Source organism: Uloborus diversus, chromosome 4 (assembly GCF_026930045.1).
Source record: "Uloborus diversus isolate 005 chromosome 4, Udiv.v.3.1, whole genome shotgun sequence".
NCBI lineage: Eukaryota > Metazoa > Arthropoda > Arachnida > Araneae > Uloboridae > Uloborus > Uloborus diversus.
The window spans coordinates 176,082,299-176,095,592 of NC_072734.1; the positions used below are offsets into that span (position 1 = coordinate 176,082,299).

General features: G+C 33.5%; 1 protein-coding gene across 1 annotated transcript; it reads right to left on the minus strand.

The window, feature by feature from the left end:
- Positions 1-3,376: 3,376 nt before the first annotated feature.
- On the minus strand, positions 3,377-13,088 carry LOC129221531 (uncharacterized). Its single transcript, XM_054856022.1, has 4 exons — positions 12,953-13,088; positions 8,807-8,985; positions 5,583-5,668; positions 3,377-4,423 (listed from the first exon to the last, which is right to left on the minus strand). The coding sequence occupies exons 2-4, from the start codon at positions 8,973-8,975 to the stop codon at positions 3,503-3,505; spliced, it is 1,176 nt and encodes a 391-aa protein (XP_054711997.1). The 5' UTR covers positions 8,976-8,985; positions 12,953-13,088; the 3' UTR covers positions 3,377-3,502.
- Positions 13,089-13,294: the final 206 nt, after the last annotated feature.

Consider the following 13,294-nt stretch of genomic DNA (forward strand, 5'->3'; position numbering starts at 1 on the left):
ATTATAAAAATGTAACTTTCAACTTGAATTATAAAATGTTTGTTTTAGCACCTAATTTCAGCAAAATATTTTTTGAAAAAAATTCTGTAATTAGTGGATTGCTTGCTCCAAGGTCTTTTGGGAATACTTTTCCAAGTCCTTTTCTCCCTTCTTCTCTGCCGTGTTTTACATTTCATACTTTTCAATTTATTATTGTCTGAAATGTGTATATTTCTTTGTGTTATTTAATTTAACTATCGACTGCACTGTTTATTGTTTTTTGCAATGGCAACCACATAAGAAATTAGATAGAATGGATTAAATGTTTTTAAAGAAAAAAGTTTTTTCTCACTTGTTGAAGGCGAAAAATAGTTTTATATTTTTACGTCAACAACTGTTCTTACTTAACTTATCTCTAATTTATTCAAAAAATTTTCAACAAAAATATTTGCGAAAGCTGATAAATGTTATTCGATTATCTGGGGAAATTATTCGATTAAGCGAGGATCTTTTACATCGTGTCTAAGGGGAAATATTCGGTTCCGGGAGGTTTTATTCATATAAGCAGGGTATTCGTTTATCCGTTACCCGGTTAAGCGAGGCTGACAGTACTATTTTTTGAGGTTAACATTTAAGAACGAGAACCTCAGCTTTTAACCTGATCACTGCTACAGTAATTAATACAATAGAAGACCATTATAACGCACACCTTGGGACCACAGCTTTTGCGTTATATAAGAATTATCTTGCACTTTGAATAGCTTTATGGTTTGCATAACAGGTGCATTTTCAAGAGGCATCTGGTATTTTCTTTTTACTGTGAATAATTATTTTCATTTAAAAGCTTTGAATCATAATGGAAAGATGAAAAACTGTTTCAAAATTTGATTCCTCTAACAATTTTTATGTTTGCTACTCAAACCAGAGGGATTTTTTAAACTTCAAAACCTATTGTTTACTTCTGGAAAGTTGTGTGCGGTTTATAGAGAATTGCCTTGTATAGATCGACATTATAAAGGTATTCTACTGTATACAAATTAAAGATAGCCAACATTTCATTCTCATAGGAATGCATTTGAACTCCATATAAAACAAAGTAAAACAAACGATATAATATAATACATAACTGTTAACTAAAAACATATGTTTTACACTGATAAAAAGAATATTTTATCTTGCAAAATTTACAGCAGTAGTATAGGTGTAGCAAAGAAACATAGAGCTTCAAAATCCAGACAAATAATTCCTCGTTTAAAAAGAAAAAAAAACTTACCAACAACTTGGAATCAGTTAAACTAATCATTCAGATGAATCATTAACTATTGAATTACAAGCTTCTACTTGTAGCTTGGATATTTGTTCAATATGGCTAAATTTAAGAAAAAAAACTCCACATATTAATCTATCAGAAACTACTTTGGCATCGTGCCATTTGACACAGAAATATATTTTCTGCAAACTACAATTGAGGCAGTGAGAAGCAAAGAGATGTAAGTAAACTATTAAAAGTTTCAAATAAATTGCGTTTAAAGTTCGGATCCAAAGTTCTGCCTGTCCTACACGAGAAAAGCTCCTGCCGTAAAGTCTGAGTTCATCTACTGCCATAGAAACCGACTTCAGTCATTTTCTGCAAGGGTTAGCAGGAGAGGTTTTTTGGCACCATTTTGCCAATCATCTTCTCACCTTTGTGCAGTGGTACGGGTTTTTCAACCAGTGGCGCAGCCAGAAAATTTTTCTTGGGAGGGGGTTTCAAAATTGAAAATCGTTGCTTTCTTTATGATGCAAAATTATTCCATATATTTAATCAGAGTTTTTTCGGATTAGAAGTTATTCCTTTATAACTCTTGCTAAAAAAATTAATATTTTGTATTGATATTACTATAACATTAAAACAAAGAAAGCAGAAAAAAAGCACACAGTATATGTAAAATTAGTTTTACTTTAATCTTTTTTTTTTTTTTTTTGGCGAGATCATTTTAAAAAACTCCTCTTTAGTTTTCAGATACATCAGTTTCTTTCTGAATGTCAAATGCTAACTAATAATGGTTTTGATATTTCAATGAGAAATGGGAAGGAGCCTCTAAAAAGGATTTGTTCAGTGCTGGAAGTGTTGCTTGACCATACCATGTTCCTCCCTTTATTGAGCTCGGTTTTAGCTCTCTTATACTCATAGAGGTGCTTATCATGAAATATTACTTGTATGTTTAAGAATTGGAAAGTAATTTGTGACTGCTTCTTCCTGATCATTTAAAGCAGTTAAGATCTTTTTTTGAACTTGTCACTCTTGGAAAAGAAATACTTTTTTTTTCCCCTTGATTTGTACGGAGGAAATGAATGTGTTTGAGCTCTGGGAGGGGTTTTAACCCCAAAACCCCTTCCATGGCTGTGCCTCTGTTTTCAACCATTAAGCTTCCCTTGGAAAAATGAGACATGTTTCGTTGCTATGGCAACAGACAGGCACAGATGTCTTGTGATGGTCGGACAGTAGACTTTCATTTTAAAAAAATTCTAAATCATGCTATACAGCTGTACCTACTAGGGCTACTAGTACTATGTCTTGTCTCAAGACAGAGGAGAGGTCCACTTATCTTTCGTACTGGTTATCTCCAAATTTTTAATTTTGCCACTTGCATCCCTCTGCTTCTCACTGCCTCAATTGATGAGATAATATTATTGTGCAAAGTTTAGAAATATAAGCTCAACAGTAGTGCACCCAAGAATTTAGAGGGAGCCAAATTCATTATTTTCAGGGATGCCTGCCACATTACCGGGGCAAGGAGAGTGCAGTAAGGAACCATTCATTAATTACGTAAGGGTCCCGAAGGGAGGGGGTTGGGAAAATCTCTACATACCCTTACTTGGGGGGGGGGTCAGACCCAATCTTACGTAATGTTTTCCAAGTCAAAATTTTATATTAGAAATCGCGCAGTCAAGTGGTTTGGCAGAGAACATATTTCATTTGCTCCTGGAAGGTAAAAAGGTGTATAAGGATGTGTTGTTTATTACTTGTTTTTGAAAGAATAAACAGTGTAAAATATAATAAAAGAATCGCACTGTGTACGGCATCTTATTTTTAATTATTATTGCATCATATACAAAAAATATTTGTTGAAAAGCATGCAGCCTAGGTTCCTTTTAGTAAATATTTCTTTGCACAAAAAGGTTTTAAAAAAATAATTTATTATAGTGAATTTAATAATGATTCCAATGATGTAAGGGTCGTAATTTTATTATTTTGAAAGATGAAATGAAATATTATGTAAGATATGGGGGGGGTAAAAATCTTACTTACCCTTACATGGGGGAGGGGGGTCAAAAATTGCCAAAATCATCCTTACATAATTAATGAATGGCCCCTAAGAGAAATCTAAGAAGCACCCCTTTCAAATGATTAGTTTTAAAACATTATAGGTCACGAAAACTTTCATCTTAAAGTTAAGAACAATATCCCTGCATTAAATCTTGATATTTAATAAAATTGATCATCGAAATAACTGCAACGATAGTTTACAGAAACTCCATGTTAAAATTTATACTTTTTTAAATAATTATTTTTTTTATGAGTAACTTTTACTTTATCGCTAGCATGGAAGACTTTTTTTTTCATTTGCTTAGTCTTCTTTTTTGGGAACTTTTCAATCTTCTCAGAATGCTTCTTTTTGAAGTTTTTAGATTTAAATTGACTGTTTTTCCATTTTCTTTCTAGATCATCAAGTGATTTCAAAATTACGTTATTTAATCGTGTCTTATTCATCGGTACATTATTTTTCTTAAAGCTTTTTATATGAGCTTTCAACAAGCCATCAATTGACTGAATCAAACTGAAAAATTGCTTTCTGAAAGTTTGTGGTCTTTGTTCATACAAAGGATCATTAACATACATTTCTAATTCAGATATTTTTGTATTTAAGCCCATTTCAAAACTTTTGTGCATATTTTTCACTGCTTTAAGATCTTCATCACTAAATTTAGATTTTAAACCAAAAATTAAATTCAGAGAATTTATTACCACAGTAATGTCCTGTTTGAGATTAGTCAGTAAATCTAATTCTTTATTATTGACATGTTTTATTTTCTCCCGGAATTTTTCCATGATATTTAAATTTAAAATATCACTGCTTTGCTGTTCTGTGATTTTAGATACAGTATTCATAAAATTCTGGGTTACTTCGTCATTTTCTGCTTCATGAGTATCACCTGAATCATTTACATTGTTTTTTTCACTTAGACTATTGAACACACTATTCATTGACTTATCAAGTACCACAGCAGAGTTTTTAAGTAAATTATTTGAAACCAATGTCACCATATCTTTTTCTCCATCAACAACTTCTCTGGCAAAGCTATATCCAGCTGTTTCCATAGTAACACCTTCAGTGACATCAATGTCATTCAAACATCGCTGCTTACAGCTATGCTTCTCAGAACTGAGTTTCTTCAAGACCTGAAAACAAATGATCAAACCAGCATTCAGAAATAAAACAATAAATGAACATAATATTGTCATTTTTTAATATTCAGAACTGTACAAATGCAAGTAGCAGTGTTGGTCAGTTTTGGACAAAAGGTGGTTTTATACCACACTTTTTACTGTTATGTCAAAAACCTCTTTTGACATGACTGTCCAAAACCTGTCCAAAATTAATATTGTCAAAAAATTTACCTAAAAAAGTGATTATTAGTTTTATTAATTATGATTTCATACACTAAACCAAACTTTTTGACTTGTTTAGATTTTTTAAATAATGCACAACGAAGATCCCAAACATAATTTGGATTGAAAAAAGCGCTTGTCTGTAGAATGAAGGAGATAAATAAAAGAACTACGATAATTACAGAATAAAAAGTACTGTAAATTATATTATAAAAAAAAAGAAGTCTCTTCATGCTTTTAATTTTTCAAAACTAAAGGTACAGAGCATTCTTGTTTGGTTTAATTTGCAAACTGACATTCACAAATAAAATGGGTATCTTTAGTTGAAATTTACATATTATATTTCTTCTTGTTCAAAACCTTTTCTCCCTCAAATCATACAGTAACAAAATTCTAGTCTTAATGCCTTTTATACACAAATTTCATTTCTAAGTTCAGAATGAATCAATCCAAAACTGGAGAAAATCCTCTCCAGTAGATGCTGGTAGGCATAGGTTATATCGCTGTAGCGAAAACCTTTCCACCACACTCTTGCTGGGACACCCTAAAATGAGATGTAACTGGACTTCCAGGATATGGTGCATATTCAGCATCAAAAACTATTAGCACAAAGCTTATTTGATCATTTTTCATTTAATATTACTACAACACTCTTTTGTTCACTTTTTTTTTTCTTTTGCCAGAGAAAGGAGAAGTATGCACTTTGTTTTCAGGGTTAAAACAGTTTAAAGTTTGTTTGCACATGGAACTTTTTATTTCACTAAGTGCTAAGTAAACCTATTATTCCTTTTCACTTCATCAACAGTTGTGAAGAGACATAATTTATAAACTGTGACCACTAAAAAAGTGTCTGCTGGTCATTGCTTCAAACTGAAAAAACACTTTCTGGTTTATTTCAAAATAAATTAGTACTAACTAAAAAATTTAAGACAAAGTTCAGATAACTTACATTATGTTTCAATAGGCCATCAGGAGTTTGTATAACTAAGGGTTCAGTTAAATATCCATCAATACTCCTACATTTGTGTGATGAGCCTTTATCATCAATATAAAAAAATACATTAATTACTGATAATTAAAATACTTAAAAGTACATAAAGAAGTATCATAAGCAGTAATGTAATGTAAATAAATGTTCAAAATATTGGAATCTCAGAGAAATTACATAGTTTTACAACTTACGTGACATGAATAAGATAAAATAAATTGGATTAATGCAATTACATGGACTTTCAGTTATTCAAAAATGTTGTCAGTGCTCACAAAATCAGGTTTTTGAGACCCACTATCTCATAAAAAGCAATTCTATTACAGAAATTATTAGTCTTTGTTTTCTACAGTATAACCCTAATTCAATGATTGTAGGGGGCTGGAAAAAGTTATTGTTAAATCGAGAAGTGTATACATTCAACGAAGTTAAATCCAGACCAGTGAAATATATCATTAAATTGAGGAAATGGTTAAATCGGGTATCGTTAAATTGGGGTTTATACTCTAATTTAAAAAGAAAATAGTATAACGATTGCTTTCTTTCTTTTTATCATTTACACTAAGAAACAAAGAAACATTAACACACATCCATCGGATAAATTTTAAGCATCAAATATTTAACAACAAAAACATTTCAATAGTTTATACATGCTAGAATATAGCTACAGTCAGACCCCGAGTTAACGAATTTCTCAATTTAGCGAATTTTTCCTTTTCTTTGACTAAATGAAGGCAAAAACCTCTATTTAACGAATAACTAACCCCAAATTAACAAATTATTTTAACAGCGGGGAAAAAAATTTTTGTTAAATTGAGTTTGGAAATATTGGATTATTTTCCAAATATTACATCCATATTGTCCAAAGCAGAAAAAGACTTTTCTTGGAATCAGCCATTTTTGATGGGCAAGGGGGCAACTAATGAATAGCGATTCCGATACAAAAAGCGATAATGAAAATCCCATTAAAATTTACTTTTTCTAATGCTTTACATGGCCTGGAAACTGTGCAATCATATCTCATGCAGCAGGCTGTAAATGACACAGTAATTTTTTTTTTCTCTTCATTACAGGGCCTGATTAACGCACGGTCCGGCGGGTCCGTGGACCTGGGCACCACAAATTTAGGGGCACTAAAATAGACTAAATTAAATTACTTCCTTTTACTTTCTTCTATATCTAATATATAGAAGAAAGTATTGGATTCGTGCAAATTTTCGAATTTCGAATTTTGACGGATTCGAACGTTTTGAGGTGTGCTGAGTCCATTTCAACTATTTTTGGAAAATGTCTGTCTGTCTGTGTGTGTGTATGTATGTGTGTGTGTGTGTGTGTATGTATGTGTGTCACGTCTGTGTGTGACCAGTTTTTTTGTGGCCGCTCTACAACAAAAACTACCGCATGAAATCGAACGAAATTTGGTACACATATGTGCCCCTATGTGAACTTGTGCCCATTAGTTTTTGGCGCGAATTCCTCCAAGGGGGGTGGAGCAATGGGACGTTTTTCGAGTTACGCGTGCTTGCTATTCCTCAGGAAGTTACTGGCGGAATCAAACAAAATTTGGTCCATATGTTGGTACTAACAGGAACAGGTGCTGATTCAATTTTGGTGTCAATAACTCAAACGGGGGTTGAGCTATAGAACGTTTTTGGTCGTCAATTGTGACTGCTGTATCTCAAGAAATAATGAACGGAATGAAAGAAAAATTTATCGGCAAGTAGCCCTTAGTGGGTATAAAAACTGATTTTATTTTTGTGTCAACAGCTAAAAAGGGGGGGTAGCGCAATCACCCGTTCTTTTTTTCCATTTTGAGTGCCCTATCTCAAGAAGTAATGCTACGTTCTGGTTGAAATTTGGAATATATGTGAATCCATATGTAAACAGGCTTTGGTTCTATTTTGACGCCAATCGCTCCAAGAGGTGTTGATTTTTTTTTTTTTTTTTTTTTTTTGCGAATAAAAATATTTTTATTAATGCAACAATAAGAAAGATAAATCGTAATAGATTGTCGTCTGCGTATTTCTCGTGATTTTAATTGTATGGAAATGGTAGGAAATATTATCTCAATGATTTAAAATTTTTAACTGTTGCCATCTTATGTTTGTTAACAAATAAAATATTTGTAATTCATTCAAGCAAGGCTTTTAAAATAACTTTCAGTTTTCGCTCTTTTGCTTTGCTTTTAAAATAATTCAAACATTGGGATGGTCGTCAAGTTTTTGCATGTGTAATTTTGTTTTTGTTGAGAATATTGCTTCCTCGTCAAGCATGGGGAGGGATCAGAAAAAAAAAGAAAAATATAGAAGAAAGTTTCGTGATGGCCACAACATACTAGTTTTCTCTGTTAAAGGAAAAGTTCCTTCTCAGCTTTGAAAATAATCAAAAATCGTTTGAGAAGATGCGCTTCTCAGGATAATTTACAGGCGTTTTTCTTATTGACCATTGAAAATTCCGCGACATCAAAATTAGATTTCGATGATGTGATCGACACATTTGCATCTGTTAAAGCCAGAAAGAAGCCTTTTTAAAACTTAATGTCAGAATTAGTTAGTTTTTTTCTTTCTTTTTTTTTTTTTTTTTTTTTTTTTTTGTTGCTATTTTTGCAGTTTTAAATTGTTTTTTAATTCATTGTTACCTTAAGGTACGGCAATTTAACTATGATTAGTATGGTGACTATCAAGTGTTTGGTATTCAAATCCCAGGTTTCTGCAGTAATGTGTAGGTTTCTAGTGTATTAGGTTTCTAGTATAAAACATTGACTTTGAAATTGTGCTGATTTTTGCAGGGGGGGGGGGGCACCAATTTTTACTCAGGACCTGGGCACCAGTTTGTCTTGATCGGGCCCTGTCTTCATAGAGTTAAAAGAGAACTATTTCGAGTCGAGTATCACGGAAATTGTCAAGCTACTGCTCAGCATTTTAAAATTTCAAATTACCTAGTTTGTAATAAGTCGCAGAATGCTGAATAAAAAGTGTACACTCTCAAATCATGGCTATTTTTATGCAGTTGCTTATTAGGGCTTTCAGTTTAGGCATGTTTTCTTTTTTTTTTTTTTTTTTTTGCACTTCGATATTACAAACAACCCTGATTTAACATATAAAGTTTCAGTCCCGATGATTTCCTTCAATCGAGGTTTGACAGCATTTTGCAATATAAAAAAAAATGAATTTTAGAAAACTCACCAATGAAATGGCCAGTTCCAAAACTAAAAGCAGAAACCAAAGCTGCAACCATCAAGACATTAAGCATAAAATTCAATTTTTCATTTCGGTCATGCTTATAGCAGCGAACTGTAGGAGCAGAGAGTACTTCCAAATCAGACTTTCCAAGAGCATCCATGTTACAGAACATTCAAAAATATCTGGAATAGTGAACACTCAAAAATATCAAAAACTGTAAGCATACAGAAACAGAAAGAAATGTAAGGGAAAATATTAAAATAAATGATATATCAGGGTTGCTGCTGAATGAGAATTTAAGAGTAAGACACCAAAACTGGAACTTGTATGTCCGACGGGCAGTAAAATGACACCCTACTCATAGGACTTTATTACTAAATATGCCAATTAGGCGGGGTCCATGAGCCCCCCCCCCCTTTTTAAGGGTCTCTGAATGGTTAAAACTATTTTAGCTTCCGACTAAAATTGTGAGGTTTGAGTACAAAAGCACCCTGCTATGGTTGTGACCTAAAATCTGAGGCATGCTTTTGCTTATATCTCAACAACTAAACCACTTAGAGATTTCGAGTTTTCACAAAATGATTTGTTTAATCTTAAGGTACAACTTAATCTAAAAAATTAAATTCTAAAATTATTATTTCATTCAGGATGGGAAAACCTATGCCGATGCATCAGCTTAAGTTTCTCCTTTCTGTATCAGATTTTTCACTGTTGTGGAACTAGGGTTACCAGGGCAAAGTTTCAGGACATTGCCAAACTGAACAAAAATAATACTTTATTTAATAAACAATTCACATCCCGCCAATAACTGTTTGCAGTGAAAAATCACCAAACACGATAACTTGTCGGAAAAGACAGCAACTCAAACTCGCGTTCCAATCCAAAATGGCTGATCTTAAGCTGATGTGTTGGGCTCATCTAAATAGTGGCCTTAGGCAGAACTAAGGTCACTATATAGATGAGCCAGTGCGTGTTTGAGTGCTTGTCTTTTCTGGAAAGTTATTACCTTAGTTGATTGTTCCTCGCGAGCAATTATTAGCAGCAAGTGAACAGTTCATTAAATAAAGTATTATTTTGGCCAATTGGGCAATTTCTGTAAACTTTACTGTGGTAACCCTAGCTCCATAACAATAAAAAATTCAGATCCAAACTGGATCTGAATTTTTTAATTAGCTAAATTTAATCTGACAGGTCGGTCGAGTGGCTCTAGGCAAAACTAAAGACACCAACCAGCTCAGCGCAAAGGTCGCCTGGAAAAAAAAATGAAGATAAGCCTTGAAAACAAGAAATACCTTATTTCTTGTTGATCATAGGATTATCTTACAACACCCTAGCCTCTATCTTTATTTTATTGTAGATGAATATATTGAAAACATGTGCCCCTCATGGCACTCCTTGCCTCTTCTCGTTGCATCTTGGGGTACAGCAACACACTTTGAGAACCTCTAGTCTATCTAGTTAAAATTATAAAAACTCCAGTGACATAAGGTCTGCTCAAGAAAACCAAGCAAAGCTTGGGCACTCTAAAAAAATTTCCATTCCTCGTTTGTACGTTCATAATTGACAGAAAGTATGAATTTTATTTTTTTCTTATTTTGACTTTCACTGAAAGTAAACTAAAAAAATATTTATTAGACGAAATGACGATTTTCTCGGAGCACTTATCCCCAGGCGAATGAAAGAGAAAGCCAAAAGTTTGAGCCATACATGAGTAAGCATGAAGGGGCACGGCTCGATTATGGCTTTTGAAGACACTGAGCACAAAATTTAAAAGTTGGTGCATCCCTCCCCCCTACTTATTCTATATACTAACAAAATAAAATATTTTGATACTTGCATATTAACACAGCCATGCTAAATTGGACGATAGTTTATGATTCAATATATATACAAAATGAAAAATAAAAGTGATACAGTATACAATGATTAAACATTATAATATGAGATGTTTTCAGACTTTGGACATTGTAGTAAGCTATAAACATCAAAATTATCCATAATATAATTTTTAATAGTGTAAAGACTAAACTTTGAGTGAGTTTAGGATTTGAGAAAGATATTACATTTTTAAGGGAATTTTTTTTTCTATAGATTTAATGTTTCCTTCCTTCCTTCCTCCATGGCACGACAGCCCTGGGTGGGCCCAGGCCTTCTCAACAGTTTTTTTGCATGCTTCTCTCTTTTTGGCCATGGCTTGCCAATTTTTCCCTTTTATGGTAGACAAATCCTTTTCAAGGCCATCAACCCATCTTAGGTTAGGTCGACCTCTTGTTCTAACTCCTGAAGGTTTAGTCAAAAAAATTTTGTTTGTTGCTCGTTCTTTATTTAATCTTATAACATGGCATGCCCATTTGAATCTTTGGATTTATATAACTTTTATCACATCAGGTTCTTTAAAAGCATGATACAGCTCTAACTTAGAGTGCCTGTGCCAAATACCATCAACCTCCTCCAAAGATGGTCCTTAAAATGTGGCCTTCAAAGACACCAAAGGCATTTTCATTGTTTTGTGTCAATGTCTAGGTTTCTGAGGAGTATGTGAGTACAGGGCGGTCATTCCAAGCTTGTCAGCTTGCGAGATCGAGATTCTCGCTCACGTGATCGGTTGTGACGTAGAAATGTCGCAAAGTAGTATTCTAATCTACTCGAACCTAGCCGCAAGCTAAGTTCGAGTAGATTAAAATGCTACTTTGCTACAATTCTACGTCACAACCGATCACGTAAGCGAAAATCTTGATCTCGCAAGCTGACGAACTTGGAATGACGCCCAGGTCTGATATGAGATTTAGAGATAAAAAGTTTAGTTTTCCTTTTGAGTAAATTTTATTTTAAGTACTTTTTCAATCCGTAGAAGCATCTAATGGCAGCATCAATTCTTAGGGCCGGCGGGGCTACTGCCCCAGGGCCTCCACAACAAAGGGGCCCCCACAATAAAATTTTTACAAAATATCCTAACTTTCAGGGGTCGAAAATATCGGATATATACATATGTATCAAAATATTCAGATATATATCAAAGTATCGGATATTTTCGAAAATATTATGATCTTTTCGAACCCAGATTAAGGGCCTCCACTCCTTCATTGCCGCGGGGCCACTACGCTTTCAAATCTGGCCCTGCAAATTCTTCTTTGTATTTCAGAACTAATATTGTTGTTAATGTTGACTTCAGAGCCCTGACATATAAAACTATCAACTTTTCAAATTTATAAGTACCAATAGTAAGGTACATTTTACTTGCCTCGCTTTCCAGGGCTTGGAAAGCTTGTTTCAGGTCGAGAAGAGTTCTTGCAATAATATCTATGTTGTCTGCAAATGCAAAAATTTGCTCAGATTTGAAGAATATGGTTCCTCTGGTGTAGATTTCATATTTACATGTTACAATAGTGTGATATGGAATGGTCAAATTGAAACTTTAGCAACTGATTCGGTGCTACCCCCCCCCCCCCCCCAACCATTGGTGCTCTGGGCCCATGCCTTAATCAGGCCCTGTGAAGGAGTGTGCAATGGCAACATAATGTCGCTCCTATCCAATGTTAAGAGACTGCTGTTGGCACTTCTTCAGATTCGAAACCAAGCAAGCAGTTTCAAGCATGGAGAGATTGCAGGGTTGTTTGATTGAATGTGAACTGTTACATGCTCTGAAAGAGTTTACCAGTTTTCGATTTTGCAATTGAATATTTTGCTGCTATGAACGAAGAATGAAATTCATTATGAGTGAACGGTTAAATTCAATGCAATATTTGCTTTGAAAAACTATGAACTTGGTGGTGTTTTAGTAGCATTTTACAACGCTGCACATTTTCGACCCTAGTTTCACTCATTATTGCTTTTTTTTCTTAAGGTGTTGCTGATATTCATTTCTAATGTATTTTTGTAATTAATCAGTAATACGTCTCAAACATATTTTGCTTTTACTGCATTAAAAATGCTCAATTCAACACGGCATTAACTTTTAGTCAGATATACTACAAAACAAATAGGGAAGACAATTGGATACATTACAGCTGCTTGTGTCACCGCACGTGCCTGAAAAACTCTTTTCTAACAAAAATGTTATTCGAAAATTTAAAATTATTTTCGGGTGCAACACAGCAGAAAAGTTCCAGTAAAATTCTGACATAAAAAATAAGAACAGTTTATTACCACCTGTTGCTTATTTTAATCTGTAGAAATGTCCATGGTCTTGCACTCAAGAGAGTTTGAAATTATTTTAATTCTGCTAAAATTTCATTTCAATTAAATCTTGAAATATTTCTATTACTCTAATAAACCATTATCTCTCACCCAATCCGCAAAAGCAATGAAGCAAATTACTTAGTCAAATTTGCTTTCATTTTATGCAGTACAATTGCGCAGAAAGGATAAGGGACGTAGATACAAATGTCTCTCCTCTTCATCAAACAAAAAAACATTTTGCATGGGTCGTGTTCGAATAGACTTTTCGGTAGAAATATCATGCAAACACCGATTTTTAGTGAAATGGCGTTG

Excerpts from the sequence above, each read along its gene's own strand:
- LOC129221531 (XM_054856022.1), bottom strand. The coding sequence starts at position 8,975 with ATGTTCTGTAACATGGATGCTCTTGGAAAGTCTGATTTGGAAGTACTC. Across the intron at positions 5,669-8,806 it reads TGGAACTGGCCATTTCATTG|GCTCATCACACAAATGTAGG; the intron begins GTGAGTTTTCTA and ends TTGATGATAAAG. Across the intron at positions 4,424-5,582 it reads ATGGCCTATTGAAACATAAT|GTCTTGAAGAAACTCAGTTC; the intron begins GTAAGTTATCTG and ends ATTTGTTTTCAG.